This window comes from Cyrtonyx montezumae, unplaced genomic scaffold (genome assembly GCF_038088225.1).
Source record: "Cyrtonyx montezumae isolate F1298 unplaced genomic scaffold, pur_monq_1.0 scaffold_13, whole genome shotgun sequence".
NCBI classification, from domain to species: Eukaryota; Metazoa; Chordata; class Aves; order Galliformes; family Odontophoridae; genus Cyrtonyx; species Cyrtonyx montezumae.
In genome coordinates this window covers 17531634-17549217 of record NW_027071859.1, presented here as the reverse complement: position 1 = coordinate 17549217, position 17584 = coordinate 17531634, and the positions used below count along the sequence as shown (strand labels likewise).

At 35.3% G+C, this 17584-nt stretch overlaps 1 protein-coding gene across 2 annotated transcripts in view; it reads right to left on the bottom strand.

The window, feature by feature from the left end:
* PXDN (peroxidasin) overlaps positions 1-17584 on the bottom strand; it is a 573716-nt gene that overhangs the window by 490585 nt on the left and 65547 nt on the right. Inside the window, exons 20-23 of one of the 2 annotated variants that reach the window (XR_010621880.1) lie at positions 10825-10945; positions 8501-8633; positions 7461-7574; positions 4524-6875 (exon numbers count right to left, since the gene is read on the bottom strand). Coding sequence is in view for 1 of the 2 variants with exons in the window: in XM_065730770.1 (XP_065586842.1) it covers positions 6753-6875; positions 7461-7574; positions 8501-8633; positions 10825-10945 (491 nt within the window). In the remaining variant the exon portion in view is untranslated. Of the gene's footprint in view, positions 1-3754; positions 6876-7460; positions 7575-8500; positions 8634-10824; positions 10946-17584 lie in introns of those variants that run through there. The other variant, XM_065730770.1, reaches the window with a different exon arrangement.

The following is a 17584-nucleotide window of genomic DNA, read 5'->3' as shown; positions in this document are numbered from 1 at the left end:
ATGTGAGAAACAGCACATGAATTCCTTACTATGTGCACTTCAGATGCTAGATGAGACTGCAGTGACTTCTGGCTTAAAAAGTCTAATATCTAAAACAATAGAGGAGCTATGCCACCTTTGTCATTCTCAGTGTGCAAAGTCCTTGACTGCAAACAAATGGGGCAACAAGTTTTCTGAGTACATCTAAGGTTCTAAGCTGCTTGAGAGGTAAGATCTGGGAAAACAATAGCATTCCACCATAGGAAAAAAAGTAAAGAATTTAAGATGGCAGCTTAAAAATGCACATCAGTGTTTGCCTGTACCAGAAACAATCTGTTGTGGTCTGACCTCATGGCAGCTATTGTTATTGCTTGAACTGATTGCTGATATAAAAGAAAATTCAAATAATCCCATGGAAATATTTAAATACCCTTAACATAAGAGAATAGCCTGGCAACGAATAAGGCTGTATGCCATGACAACAAGCCAGTTCAGCTGAATGAAAACATTTACTCCTTTCCGACATTGTCTCTAGTCTGTGGCACTGCATTCAAGAAGGCCTTTTCTACAAAGCATAATTAAAATAATAACAATAATAAAACTTGTTCTTTTCTGTAACAGCATGTGAAGTTGTGAATGAAAGCATAGTTTGCATAACTGAATTTCAGTGAGTGAGAGAAAACCCTTGAGATAAACAGCCGGAGTATTCCTTTAGTAGCTGAAATTGTTCCCCATATTATGAAAGCCATCACAGTTACCTCCCATTGGTAGGAAAGAGTGAGCCCTGTACTCAATATTTCAAGAGTTCCTTGGTACTGTGAAATCCAAACCATGGAAATTCACAATGGATTATGCTGAATTTAGTGCTTAGGCACAGAAAAAAGGACAAGATCACAATTACACTCCTTTGTCTAATGTTTATGACTGGTTGATGCTGAATCCTGAGAGCATCCAGACTTCTAACCAAGCTCTTGTTCACCAGTTGAGACCTGCCACTCTTGAGAGGCTGGGCTGATGATCTGCCACAATAAACTTTTTGGCTAGTATTATTGAGTTCCTCTTTAAGTCCTTTAATTATGAAAGTATGCGGGGAGAAAAAAAGAGAAGGTGGTCTCCAAAGAAAGAGGCAATGCTTTGGTGTGGGGCTGGAGTCCCAAAGTCTAGTGTGGAGCTCTAGTTCTTAGTCAAGTAAGTGGCCAAATTGATTTCAAGTACCTGAGGATTCTCTATTGTAATCTAGCACAGGTGCAGCTTTGATATATTTTGTAGCTATTCCTATATTCCTAATGAACCTTGAGATTCTGTCTGAAAAAAACAAAAAACAAAAAACAAACAACAACAACAAAAAAAAACATAGCACTAGCTGTGTTGGTTTTTTTCTACCCACTAAAATAAAGTAATATTTCCTTTTTCTTTCTCAGAACTATTTCTGATTACTTTTTGCTCCCTCTGGTACTTTTCTTCATGCTAATCTCTATAAAAAGAGACAGAAAGCACTTACTGTGCTCATCCTAGGAATGGCTGAGAGCCAGGTTAACAGCAGACAACATCTCATAAAGATATCAGTAGGCAACGTGATTTACTTTGGCAAAGCAACAACATTTTTAAAGCATGTGACCTGTGGGATTGTAAAGCAGTATTACTGAACAAGAAGACACAAACATCCTGAAACGTTACTGAATGCAACAATTAGGTTTATTCCTTTATCACAGGAACTTCTGTTGCGTTCCATCTCTGAGTGTAAACAGATACTCAGTTCAGAGCTTCTCAGCTAAATACAGCTGTTGAGATTCTTTTGTAACTTGGTGATCTGTACTCAGCTGTCTGTTACCAGGCTGGAAGGCTAAAGCAGAATGAAAGGACCATTCATTACACTTTGGGTGGATAGCAAACAAACAGGTTGGGCAGAAAACAAATAGAAAACTATATTGGAAGTGTAGAGGCTTCCTTGATATGGCAAAGCAGGCTAAGTGTGAAAAAAAACGCAAAGAAAAGGTCATAATGAAAACTAAGCAGCCAGGATAATTGCAAAAGAACAGCTTGATATCACTAGGAGGTATGCTTTGAAATATGGTATTAGCAGAAAAAAATGCTGTCTTTAGACAACTCAGTATAACCTCCTGCTTATGTAAGTCATAATGCATAAGTGATTACATTATCAATAAACAGTAATTTATAAAACTTTTTGTTTCCCATTAGTCGTACTAAGTATAAAGTTTCGTTTCCACTGGGAATCTAATACAAATTTTGTTCAGAGATGTGTGTATGTAGTCATACAGCTATTTGCTGTATTCCATTTAACAAGCTTTTTGTCACATATCAGATCTCATTTTCTTGTACATAATAAAAGTCACAGTAGTGAATTCAGAAACATATACAGTTGAACCCCATATGGTAGATGCGATAGACCATCAAAAGGCAGTAAAGCCTTTCTTCTTGATGGTAATTTTATAATTGCATTATATATGTACCACATCTATTCAATTTCTAGCAAAGTACAACAGAATAATGAGTATGCTTAGTATGAGTATACTACTATCCAGGCATTCCAGTTTTCTGTACCTCATTTCAATTTTCGACACAAAACTGTCAAACAGCCCCAACACATGTAAAATCCCTCTGTGAAGGCTAGTGATTTGGCAAATGCTACAGGAAAAAATAACATGAAATTTGTATGGGATTAAAAAGAAAATACAAAGAAATATAATGGCATGCACTGTGGCAGCAGAATATTATTTTACAAAACAAAATTACAGAGTACGGGAGGTCATTCTCTGTAAAGACAACTTTAATCATACTAAGGCCAAATGATTCTTAGCTGTAATCAACTAAAAGAAATAAAGTGAATTTATTTAGAGTATTGAAGTATATCTGAATCTTTTTCAAAATATATCAGTAGTAGACCAAGAATTTTTTATAACTAACTTAGTTTCTGTTTCTTTGTTTTATTGTTGGTTTGCTCTTATAATTATTAACAAATTTGTTGTCAATTAACTGTTGAACCGTGGAATTTGTCTTCTTTAGACAAAGCTGTATTTTAAAACCCCAAATGACAGAGCCACAAAGGAGTTGTTGGAAGTATTTGAGAATTATTATGTTTATGCTTACAAACTGACTATGCCTGTTAAAAGAAGCATGAGTTACCCATGTAAGGTAATGGAAAAATGAAGACAAAAATAATTTGATTGCACAATTTTTTTCTAGGATAGCAACTGAATACTACTTGCAGCATTCTGGAAGAACAGCACTCTAGAATAACTGCTGTTATGGGTTCTCTAGATCTGTCTTACACAATGCTCGAACTATACTGAAGCATAGTCATAAAATCATAGAACATCCTAATTTGGAATGGACTTATAAGGGTTGAGCCCAGCTCCTGGCTCCACACAGGACCACCCCAAAATCAACCTCTATGTCTGAGAATGTTGCCTAAACACTCTTTGAACTCCAGTAGCCTGGGGCCACGACCAGGGCAGCCCGTTCCACAGGCACCACTCTCAGGTGAGGAACATTTTCCTATTACTGAATCAGACCCTCCCCTGATGCGGCTCCATGGCAATCTAAATGAATCCTTAGTCATACATTTGGGAGTCCATCGTTATGTTCTGCCATTTCTCTCTGTGGCTACTATATATATATAGGCTACTATATCAATTGCAATGACAGTTTATCCAAAAATCCTACATGAAGTCCTGAAGATACAGAAGAATCTCCATTGGATCTGACCAAGGAAACAACCCAGCACTCCCAAGGTCCTAATACCTCACCAAAGGATGAGAGTAACTGCACCTGATTTCAGCAGTAACTTCCATTCTGTGATGGACTGATGAGATTAGAATAATAGATCTCCTGCACAGGTGATTCCTTTTAGAACTGCACCAAGCACATGTGGTTTGTGACTGTCCTTTCTCAGCATCCTAATCTCATTCAGTCACTGCTTTCATTGAATTACCACCAGGGAGGTGACTTGGAAATGTGGCCCATTTTATTTTAACTGAAAAGCATTCATTATACAGTGCAAACAGTTCTTTGGTAAATTTACTGATTAAAATAAAAACAACAAAGACTTTGTTTAGGTAACATTAAAAAAGAAAATAAATACATAAAATTTGCAACATATTACAGCAATATTCTCACAGTGGATACTGAGGAAATGGTCATCTAGGTGTTGGCCATTGTTTCAGAAATGTTAAAATCAATGCTGATTCTGCAGAAACTGCAATGAAACTTAATTACTACAATCCATGTCCGATTACATTTTATATTGTGGATAAAGACATGTTTTTCCTGAATAGTTTAGATGGATAGTGGAAAATAACTCAATATTTCACTTAAGCATATCCAGACTCCTAAATCCATCTTATATAGCATATGAATAAACAGTGAACAGTGAAGAAAACCTCCCTCTTTATTTTGGAGGCTGGAGAAAACAAACAGATATATGGTACTATTTTATATTGTATAAATGGAAACTCTCTTTTCCTATAACCAGAGACTTACTTAGAGAAAGTTATTTTAACTGGAGTAAAAGAACTCCAGAATACAAGGAATAAAAGAAAGTAACTAGTAACCAGCTGAATGTATTTCTGATTTGTACAACTGTTCAGACAGTTAAATTATGTTTGGTTCAGTTCTGCAATCCTTCCTCTTTGAGGAATTCTTGCTATAGGTCAATGGGAGTTCCATCCAAGTTGAACTTACAGGATGAGACATGTGGTTTGGACTTTCAACAAAATACCAGAGTATCAAAGAAATACAAGAATGACAGCCTCTAGAAACCATATGATACTCAAACATGCTCGCCACACACAATTTCTATAAGTATTAAAGTAGAAAATTACATAAATCAAAATACCGTATATAAAACCAATTAAAATAGTCTCAAAAACATAAATTGCAGTTCCATGTGTACACTCTACCACACATCTTTAACACATCATTCACATGTACATATTGCTCTTACTATAGTTGGAAACAAGTTTCTGTAGCAAGCTTCAGTGATATACCAAAGTTTGAGAGTGTGACATGGTATCTGATTATCAAACTAGAAATTATTATTGCTAGTAATCAGAGAAATTATGTGCCAGAATATTATAGTGGAACCCATATTGATGTGTTAGCTTAGTTATTACACAGGTATTTGATTTACTATGCAGTAATTAAGAATTCAGTTTGTTTGTATAATCTGAAACATTAGGATGAGAACGTTTAATTTTGTGCAGTTTTTTGATTCCTAAATGTCTTTTCTCTAAATTTGAGCAACAAATTCAGAAGTCCGTGAAATGCATAACTAAAGAAGAATTCCATCCTAAAATATTGATCAGGTAGGGAGAGAGTCAATTCTGACTAAACAAACAAACAACAACAAAAAAAGCCTGTAAAATGAGGTATGATAGTTGTCCTTCACTGAATATAATATATAACTCCTGGTCAAAAATATGCTGTTTGTATTCTAAAAAGTATACGACTTTGAAATGCTATCATAGACATATAATCTATAATGTTAAACATTTATTAAATGGGAAATAAAGTCCACTGGCAGACCATTTTAACATGAATAATAAAAATATTGAGGTAAAAATATATATGCATTAGATGAAATTGGAAAACAAAAACAAAACCCCTAAAAAAATCAAATACCTTGTCAGAAAAAGTAGTCAATCCACAATTAATCATGATGTTTGATTTTGATTGTTCTTTTTTTCAACAAACAGTGCCACAATATAATCAGGAACATATGCCTATTGACAATATGTGAAATGAATCAGTAGGTATCTTTGTATAAAAAATGGCATGTGATGTGGTTTCACATTCTCAAAACAGGGCCATGCTTTTAAGTGAATTGATCCAAGAACAAAAGAATCGTGCTTAGAAACTGGACTGGATGGTCATGTTCCAATGATTTAAAATAAATGAAACAAACAACAACAACAAAAAAGTTGCCAAGCGATTACATATGTTTTGACAAAAAATGATTATGTTCATGGTAAGATCAAATGCTACTCTGTCATGTATGTTTTGCTAAAATGAGGAACACTGTCAATTACACCTGTAATATACATTGAATTGCTTTTTCTATCTTCCAATTACATTTATTCGTATTTCCCTCATATTTCACAACCAATTTTAGCTTTTTTAGTTTGCAAATACCAATTAATTTTGCTCCTTGAATTAATAAGAGGATGTTGAAAGGTACACACTGTTTTTCTTTATTTCCTTGGCAGTCCATGCAACGTAGTGATTCAACAGCATTTCCATGCATAGATGTGTTGCAAAAATGGGTCCTCGATACCACTGATGTGTACAGTGAGTGACCTTTTGTTTTCCTATCACTTACAAAGTAATAACAAAGAGCTAAATTTCAAGTCAGACTGGGAGTGGAAATGGAGAGTAAACTGTCAACATTGCTAATCGCAGATGGGAAAGAAAAGTGTTCATTTTGGAGTAAGTCTGAAACCCAGTCACTTTGGATACCTAAACTGCCTGACAGTGTTCTTTTTAAAGTAGCACCAGTTTGAATTTGTCTAACCTGAGAAGTTTAACACACAATTAAGTTTGACCTGTTTGCTAGTTTCCCTTTCATTAATTTTGCATTGTGATTACCTTCATGGGCAGAAAATACAATGATACATTATATTATACTGTTACAGCACCATTAGAATGTTGTAAATCTTGATTTCTTGCTGTTTTAAGCCTGTAGTTACCTGTTTTTGCCATCAGCAGGCATTGATATGATTTGAAGAGTATGCACCCTAAAATCTATAAAAGAAGACTTATGGCTTCTTTTTATTATTACTTTCTTTGATGCAGACTGGACAGCAATCTCCTTTAGCCTTCATAGGGGCTTCACAGTCAGCTGGCGGGCATGACTCCACAAAACAGGTAATCTGACCAATCTGCATCAGGAAAAAAAGGAACAAAGCCAGACCATATTTAGCTACATTTTCCAGACAAGAAATATTGTTTTCACATCACCGAAGAAAGTGTTCTCGTTCATTCTCTAACATCTCAGTTGTTACGATTAACTTCATCTAGTTTATTTCATTATTGAAATTGATATTAAGAAGGCTTTCTCTATATTAACTTCCTTAACGCAGCAGTACAACATTTCATCTAATGTTCAGGCATGGTAAGTACTGGTAAGTAAAACATGTTCTGGGATGGTAAGTACCCACATATTTCTTTGAATGTATTTTTTTAAATTCTGTCATGAAAAAAGAAAACTAAAATTTAGCAATAACCTGTATGAGCTTATGATTTTCAATGATTTTAATAGAATTTTTCCATAGGTCTCTCATTTTACAGTTAATTATCAGGGGTAGGGAAATGGAAACAGAATCATATTTTGCACCAAATAATTTAAGAACCATAAAAAAAAAAGAATTAGAAACTATTACTCTGTAATTACCAAGCATAAAACTGGAAATGCTGACTTAGAAATGGAACCTAATGTATTCTCAGTCTCCAAATGGAGTACTTACTTTGCATTCACACACAGTACATGGGTCCCTTTTCCAGGTTTCATTGCTGGAATACGATTTACCCTTTTCATCAGTGCAATCAGTTTTACTGAGGCGTGTCTCAAGTTTTTTTATCTGAAAACATTTAAAAAATTAATAATTGAAGAAAAGGAAAGTTTTTATATGAATAAGGTATTCTCTCTTTTCTCTGATGCTATGCAGTCCCTGATAAATACCTGTCTGGGTTTAAGTCTAGCTACCTAGTTTTCATAACGCTTAAAAATTTGGAAATGTGTAATGCATTCTGACAGCCATTCCAAAAATAAAAATCAAATAATAAAGGATACATCTTTCCTACAACTGGAATATACATCTTACAGAGATAAGCAAACTATGTCTAATGTATATATGGAAAGACAAATACAAACTTTTTTTTCAAAACAAACTCTTAGCTTGGACTACCATAGTATTCTCATTGTCAAATTAGCAGCATTAGTGAGTGTAACAATGATTAAATTATACAATCAGACATGGAACTAAGCTACAATGTAAATAAATATATGATGTATATTTATAGATTACACTGAAAAGTTGATATAGGGGAATTTGCTAGCCAAAATATTTGGTTTATTTTAGATTTATCTGTCCTACATAGTAAATATTTTTGAAACTGAATTTCATTAACACTAAGTTTTTCTGAATGATGTCACACTGTATAAGTTTCTTAAAGTAATCCTACTTTTTACTTTGATTCTACAGTTAGGAAAAAAAGATTAATTTTTTTTTTAGCTCCACAGACAAATTTTTAGAGGGAGACTAACCATAGTTTGAAAAGTCAAGTTCTAATTTTAGAATATTTCAATATGACTCCTAAAGAACATCTTAGAAATAAAGAATAATGACACACCATGTTCTATGTTGTGTTGTTTATTGTTTGAGATACTATGTGGTGGTTTTTTGCTGCAGTAGATATCTAAATACTGAAAACATAAGAGGAGTGCTGTTAGGAGAACATTAGAAATTAAAACTGCAATTAGAAATTAGCCATTATAGGATCTTACCTGGCTTCTGAGGCTTGAAATAGTTTTTTGCATTTCCAAAACAAATTCTTTGAAGTCATTCACTATGGGCATGTTTGCATTTTCATCAGATGCTGAGGTGGCATTAAGAAAATATTTACTCTGTTTCATTGAACTGCAAGAAATACATGCCACGTCAGGACATTCATCTAGCTCTTTTAGATGTTTTACAACACTTAGCAAAAATGTGAAAGAACACCAACCAACAAGTGTGGGTAGCTGGCCATATGAGCCACAACAGTGCACCAGGCCACCTGGTACAGAACATAGCCTCAGGTCAGGTAAGTTATGGATTACTGCTGTCATTAGTGACAATGAGTGACATTCCACTGAGAATAACATATCCATTTTATTCAGAGGGAAATACAGAGTTTTCATCAGTGACAGTAAAGAACATCACCTTAAACTGATTGGGAAAAGAAACAAGGAAACTCTTGAGCCTAAATATGAAAGCTGACAAAGATAAAAAGAAGCCTTAAAAACTGTAATTGAAAACACGATATTCACCTTTCACATTCAGATTCATAGCTTTTTCCTGTGCAGGCTTATTAGCAAACAATCTATTTAAAGAAATTTCTTTAAAAAGGAAGAAGCTTCATAAAAATAATGAGAATAAATGCTATTAGTTAGAGATATATTATTCTGTCCAATTGAATTTATTTATTTATTGTCAATGCTGTGTATCATACACAATACCTGCAGTCTTTGTCAATTGCCTTTTCCAGCTGATATCCAGTGAGAGTCACACAACACTAAATAGTGTTAATCAACTCCCTCCGTTGATGGGAAAATTGTACATAGTTATCAAAGGAATTTCAGTAATATACAAGATATTGTTTGGCAAGACTTAAAAAGTAATATACTAAAAACTAGGAAAAAACAAATTATTAAGTCACTTACTACACTAATATCTTTCTATCCATACCAATCTTCCTATTCTGTTACCATTTCTTCTCCATAGCTAAGTAATACACAGAAAATGGATAGGCAAAGTACAGTCTTTAGTAATAGGATTCACAATTTATAATCTTTCTGTGTAAATTAAAACAGTATTTATTGGCAAGTGTTCAAGCTACTTAGTTTCCCATACTTTTTTGTCTAAATTAAAGAAAAAGAACTCAAAACAACATAATATGCCAAAACTCAAGTAAACCAGCTGTTATTTTTTAAGTAAATGTTTAATCTTCCCCACCTGCTTGTTATAGAAAATGAGAAGAAAAAAAATAGAGACAGATACCTTTTCACAATTTAAATTGAATTAAATGTTATTTAAATAAGACAATGAGCATGAGAATTTATAGGACTGATGAAAGAATCTTGTTGCTTTGGCTCTATTTACTCTCTAAACAAAGTATTGTACATTTACTACATATGTTGTAGTCTTACTACTCGACTATTGTATGTCTTTGAGTTTCATCTCTGAAACAGTGAAACAGCATATTAATGAGAACAAGATGTGTCTCAGATATGTGTTTATCTTTCCTTGCTTTCCTTGCCTTGAGAGGGTAGACTCTGGAAAAATGTGAACCAATGTTCTTTTAAGTCAAGCAGATAATTTTATTTGCTAGAAGAACACGCAGTATATGGAAACAGCAAATGATGTTTAGTAAAGGAAGAGAGTGTGAAGGATTTTCAGTTATATCCTTTACAAAATATCAGAAAAAAAAGTTTGCTCTGAGCAGAATTCATTTCCTTGTACTAATTCATAAGTAAGTTTTAATTCCCTGGAAATTGTAGGGACCTATGAAGATTATTTCTTAGTGACCTTGAGACCTACTTCCTTGTTGAAGTATTCTGAAAATTACAGGGTTATAAACAACATTGTCTCTCTGTAAAACCTCTGTCGTCTATGCCCTGCTATGAGGTACTGGAAGCAACCTCTACCATCACCACACATTTATTTTTTTTCTGTGTTATCAACACTTGGCTTCTTCCTATTTCTACAGGAGAACCTGGCAGCTCTGAGGAGGAAAGGAAGTCATTTAGTTTGGTTCCTGCGGGCACAGCAGGGTTGTGGGATTCCAAATCCCCCAAATTGCCCTTCATTACTGACTTATTCTCCTGAAAAGCACAGGAAGTACTATACTGTGTTGCACATAAAGGGTCTTACACGAATTTGAGTGTGAAAAGAAGTGATATACTGTTATGGCTATGAAGAAATGTCAGAATGAAATACGTCAGTGACAAACTTGAGAAAGCAGAGACTGTAAAAAAGGGTGGCATACACTTACAAAGGAATCCTTCAGTTTCATTCTATTTTGAAAACAAATCCTTTTTCATACTTCTTTAAAAGAAAAAAATCTCACCTTACTGTTTTGGACATTTTCATTTTCTTCAAGGGCTTGTCCTCCTGAAAACTGTAATCAAGAGAACGTCTTCCCCGAAAGTGATATGAAAATGCATTAAATTGTCCTCTAGTTCTACAGTCTGAAATTAAAGAAGAAATGACACATTAAAAACTATTCTATCAGCAGTTATAATATTAATATATTTTCACAGTACCTTCTGAATCATATATACTGACCCTTGTGGGATCAGCCTGAATTATCTCTGAGGGATACAGCACTTATGTCAGCTGGATGTAGAGAATTTGAGTATTCATAGACCAGCTTTTCAGTATGAAATACATAGATGCTTTGGTTTTTGTTTGCACATTTATCATTACTGCTTTAAATAATCTCTTCATATTCAAAATTTCCACTCTTCTGGCTTTTCATTCTTTTCTTGATGGAATAAGGTAGTTACATATGGAGGAAACAGTAACAGAAAAAGAAAAGTGATGTTTCCTCATCTGTTATGAGTCTGTTATTTTTGGCATTTGAAAGAGAATATTTAATTAAATCCTGGAGAACATTTGCTCCTTACTAGTTGAACAACTGTATGTTTGGATGTAGGGCTTTCTAGAGGGATTTGAAAGTATCACATGTGACTCAGATACTAAGATATTTTCTATGGTATATAAGAAGTGTCAAGCCTGAGAACAATCATAGAAGAAATTTTCTCATAAGATCCAGAGAGGATGACTTCACAGGATTAAATATGTATTTCCAATTCACATTATTTAGACTTCCAAAAACGGTGAATATTTGGAAAGAGTCTCATATAGAAAAGAAAAAGAGAACAAAACAAAACAAAACTGGAACAGCACTTCGGAGAGAATTAGAAAATGACGTTTTCTCATTACTGTTACAGAAGTTTTAGAAACGGCCAGTTGTCATGGGTCAGGCTGCTGCACAAAACAAAAGCATGTTTAACTCTTAGAAATAGTGAATTTGATAAAAAATGAGAAGGGAACAGCTGAAAAATGGGATCCACAAATTTATTATCACAGTTAAGTTTGCTATTAGCAGGATGAACAACAACAGAAACTGAACAGGGGAAAAAGCTATTTTCCCTGATGTTTCTCTTGCACCACAAAACTCTATTCAAAATGGTAGTACCGTTATAGAAAATATTTGTTTTAAATTTTGCAGCACCTAAAACAAATACTTAAAGCATTAACAAAAATTATTACACAAGTTTCAAGTTAAGAACCAAAAAAAAAAAAAACAACCATAAAAAACAATGCTCAGCTAAGCAACCTGAGAAACAAATGCAATATTCTTGCTCTCTGTAAATCGAGCAAATACTACACTGGTTGCTCTGAGATTATACAACACTAAGTATCTTCTATTATTTTTATTTGTATTGGACTTTTACTTAAGTAAGACTATTATTATTTTCCCATTACATAAGAAAAAAAGTTTATCCATGGTTTAACATCAACTAAGACAGAGAAAAATAACTGAAAAAACCCCCCACTATGATTCATTAATTAATTTAATGAATAAATTACTAATTTAATGTTCAAATATTAATTTTATTAATAATTATTTTCACTTTGAAAGCAGTACCTACAGTTCGTTCTCAAATGGTTTTCCACTCAGTTCTCCTTCCCTTTTCCTTAGTTGCAGCTTGTTCCCTTCTTGAGTAAATGCATTCCTTTTCTCCTAAGGTTACAGCAGTACCAAAGAACTACATGATATCCACTGCCAACATATTGTTCATTCTTCTTGTGTGTTCTGTTGTTTCTCACACAATCTTCTCACTGCTCACTCAGAAACTAAGCTATTTCAGATGGGAACAGACTGCTGTGTCTGCAAGATGCTGAGCATGAAGACATAGCTGATCACCCTTAGATACTTTTGTATTTAGTATGATCAAAAAAAGGTCTCTTATTGAAGGGTGACTGGACAAAGATTTAGTTTTTGTCGGAGGAAACTTTTATTTAAAGCAATCTTTTGCTTGAAGTTTTCCTGCATCCCATAGAAATGCTATTTTCTCCTGAAAGCAATTTCTGAAAGGCTTCTACTCTTCTGCTTTCTTTAGTAACTGCTAAAGTCATCTCTGTACTACAGAGTTTTTCTCCAGCATAACAGCACAATGGCCCATTGTGTATTTTTAATCCTATGTTGGTGCTTCAAATCAAAGCACTGAAATCCTGGGAAGGTTTTTATAACCTTAGACTGGTAAATATAAGAACCATATGGTAGTGGCAGCTTTAAGTACACAGACCTGACATTTCCTTAGTTTTTAAAGGTGCCAGCTTTTTAAAGGAATGATTCTACTTCCTAGTTCCAGTTTCAGGTATAAATGTGAAGATTATCAGTGCTGAGAAGTGCAGGACAGAATACACTAGCTTTCAGAAAGCCCTAACCAAGAGGTTTGTATAAATACCTGTGCATACATGTGTTTGTATACATCTGTACCTATATATAAAGAATGTAAATGAAAAATTCCTTAAAAATACTAGCATGATAAATATTAGCCTAAACTTCTGGGTTTTTTTTTCCATTCTACCTAAAATTTCTCCAAATTATCTATACCTATTTGAATCTATTTTCTGAAAAGAACGCTGAATGATTAAAACCACCAGAATATTCTTTTTCTCTACAGATAACATTTTATTTCCGAAGCTGGTTATTATCATACTGCAAATGTCAAGATAATTCATCAGCAAATGATAGCCAATTACGTATCTTCAGAAAGTGCCCTGCTTCCCACAAGGTTTTAAAATTGCACCTATAATATAAATTGGATAGGAAAAAGAGAAGAAATTTAGAAGTATTAAGCCATCTTAACTCTTAGCAAATCACATTTCAAGATCTGAGTCAAGGAGAATTAATCAAACAATAGATTAAAAGCAACTTGAGAGATTAAGGAGATGTAAAGAAAAAGGACATACAATGCAACTAATGCTTCAATTTGATTATACTTCAATTCTCTGAGATTTAAAGTAGTGAATTGCATTGTCGTTACTATAAGCAGTTGCATAAGCCGAAGAATTCACAGTCATGTCAGTGGAACTAGTAAAAGGATGGAGAAACACCGAAAATTGCCAAAATGGAATTACATCAGGCTGGCAGCTCTAGTGGCTCCCTTTTACAGCCAGTTCTCTTCAGTGTTTTCATAAACAACTTGGATGTAAGACTAAGGTGTTCTGAGTAAGTTTGCTGCCTATACTAAGTTGGGAGGAGCTGGCTGTTGACTCTATTAAGGGTGAAGAGGCTTTACAGAAAGATCTAGACAAATTAGAAAATTGGGCAATCACCAAGCACACTAACAAGGCCAAGTGCTAGATTCTTCACCTGGAAAGGCGCAACCCTGGCTATGCATACGGACTGGTGGGTGAGACGCTGGAGAGCAGCCCTGCTGAAAGAGATCTGGGGGCCTTGGTGAACAGCAAGTGGAACGTGAGTAACAGTGTGTCCAGGCAGCCAGGAAAGCTAATTGTACCCAGGGGTGAATCAGATCCAGCACTGCCAGCCAGGCAGCAGAAGAGATTGTCCTGCTCTACACAACGTTGGTGTGGCCTCACCTTGAGTACTGTTTGCAGTTTTGGGCACCACAGTACAAAAAGGACACAGAACTCTTAGTGTCCCAGAAGAGGGCTTCAAAGATTGTGAAGAGCCTAGAGGGAAAGATGCAGCTGAAGTCCCTTGGTCTGTTCAGCCTAGAGAAGAGACTGAGGGGAGATCTCATAGGTGTACTTCACCTTGAAGCTCACCGACTAGCTCTATTAAAGCCAAAAGCTCCAGACCTTGTTGGTTAAACAAATATCCAAACAATGTACAGTACACATGTTAGTAAACAATTACCAACAGCCTGAAGACATTCAACAGCATATTCTGTTTTTGTGAACTACACAGCTTTTGGATGGCTAATAGGTAGCTGAAGGAGAACCATTAGGTTCTCAAGGTGAAAGATAACACCAAAGCAAGGCAAATTCTCCAAAGTAGAAAATAGGATTGTTTAGAAAGTTATGAAAATTAAAACTATGTATTTGTGGACTACAAATATCAATGAACAGTCAGAAAGGGCAGCTGGAAACAGAAAATCCAAGGACTAAATGAGAATTTGCAAACTAAGGACCTTAAGAACTGATCTTCCCATTAGATTGTGAAGGTATGAGCATCTGAGATAAATAGTAACGATCCACAATTAATGAAAGGCTCTGATTATCTCATTATGTACAGAATTGCCAAGAGACTTGCATAAGGATGTTTTTCTAGTCATGCTAGAAAAAAGGGCAGAGACATAGGCAAATTTAAAAAGTGGCTGCAGCCTCAATTGTCCTGCAGTGGGACTTGAAGAGCTCCACAGTTCTTAGGCCTGGGTACTCTAACAGTAGTTTAAGCTTAAATTCAATAAATCTCAGCCTACTACTTCCCCCTAGTTTTTTAGAGAACGGAGCACAATAATTAAACAGCCAATGTATTTGTGAAAGCAATGCTTAAAGCAGTTCTTAAATAAAAGAGATTAATGTGGCTGATAACAGATAACGTAGTTGGTAGTATGGCCTTCAAATATAGCATGTGGCTCTATCCTACTGGAGGACCATGCTCTCAGAGGAAAGATGTGTCTTAACCCTTCTAATGAATCCAAAGAGATTTAATCCAAATTTATATATGGGTGTTTTCTGAATTAATCCAAAAAGAATATTATTTGATTCAGTAGATAGGTCTGTTGTTAACTGACAACCAGTTAAAAAAAATTGCTTTCCTAAATCAATTTATACTTACAGAAATGACTTGTCTTGTCGGAATCACTTCCAAATGGGTTATTGTTTGACATAAAATATATGATATTTTTCATTTTGATTTATAAAAACTGAACAAAACTTTTAAAGAAATGGAGAACATTTCCACATTAAATATTTGGAGTAAAACTATGCTTCCTTCTGCTTGCAAGTAGTCTTATTATTTTTCATAAAACTCATTTCATAAACCTTTAACACACTCAGAGTAATATCCTCATCTTTGAGGGGAGATAATTTTATTACTTTTGTGTCTGTGTTCAGAACAGTCAACAACAGTAATCACAGAATCTATACTGAGTGCTTTCAAAATAGATAAATTATTATTATTAATAATAATAATAATAATAATAATTCTTTTTGTACTTGAGAACCTGAAAAAAAAGCATCAAAAGTGCTTGTTTGGGAAATATGAATGTTCTCCTCTAAAAAAAAAAAAAAAAAAGAGCTACAATCTGTCTCCAACACTAAAAGAAATACAGAAAGTGAAGGAAATCAAAGAAAGTCTTGTGTACGTCAGTGGAATGCAGGTTTTTTCCACCACTAAAAGCTACTAATTCTGTTGTATGATTTGCTAACTGAAATCTAGAGGCAATCAGCTATTTTTACTATAAAAGGTAATAATGTCTTCTTTATAAGAAACAAATACTGGCTTTACTAAAGTCATAACTTTGTAAGAACTTTTTCTATTCATGTGAAAAACTATCTTTATTTGAAAAAAAAGGAAGGATAACAAACACAGATATGTTTATTAACCAAAGTAGAATAGCTGAATATACAGGTCACTTATTAGAACACCTTCTTATTAAACTTATTAAAATGCCTTCTTTGCTTCTGTATTTACTGTGATAACTTTCCCTTGAGACTCCTGGAACCTGGAGGTAAGTGAGAGGGTCTGGGGAATGGAAGACTCCCCTTTGGTGAGGGAGGAGATGGTCCAAGAGCATCTAGGCAACATCATCATATGGAAATCCATGGGCCCTGATGAGTTGCATCCACATGTGCTGAGGGAGCTGGTAGAGGTGATTCCTGAACCGCTCTCTGTCATTTTTGAAAAGTCTTGGAGAATGGGAGAGATGCCTGAAGACTGGAGGATAGCCAATGTTACTCCAGTCTTCAAGAAGGACAAGAAGGAAGATCCAGGGAACAACAGCCTCACCTCTGCCCCTGGAAAGGTGATGGAACAACTTGTGCTGTATGCCATCTCCATGCAATTGGAAGAAAAGAAGGTTATCAGGAGGAGTCAGCATGGGTTCACCACATGAAGGTCATGCTCGACCAACCTAGTAGCCTTCTATGATACTGGCTGGGTGGATGAGGGGAGAGCAGTGGATGATTTCAGCAAGGCATTTGACACTGTCTCCCACAGTATACTTATAACAAAGTTGAGGAAATGAGGAAAAGATGAGTGAACAGTGAGGTGGGTTAAGAACTGGCTGACTGACAGAGCTCAGAGGGTTGTGATCGTGGCGCAGAGTCCACTTGGAGGCCTGTACTTAGCAGTGTTCCTCAGAGGTCAGTGCTTGGTCCGGTCCTGTTAAATATCTTCATCAATGACTTTGATCAGGGGATAGAGTCAGCCCTCAGCAAGTTTGACTGATGATACAAAGCTAGGAGGAATGGTTAACACACTGGAAGGCTGTGCTGCCATTCTGCAAGACCTGGGCAGGCTGGAGAGTTGGGCATAGAGGAACCAGATGAGGTTTAACAAGAGTAAGTGTAGAGTCTTGCACCTAGAGAGGAATAACTGCATGTACTGGTACAGGTTGGGGGATGACCTGCTGGACAGAAGCTCTGAGGAGAGGGACCTGGGTGTCCTGGTGGATGACAGGTTGGCCATGAGCTCCAGTGTGCCCTGTTGGCCGAAAAGGCCAAAGGGATCCTGGGGTGCATTAAAAAGAGCATGGCCAGCAGATCAAGGAAGGTGATCCTCCCCCTCTACTCTGCCCTGGTGAAGCCTCACCTGGACTATTGCCTGTAGTTGTGGGCTG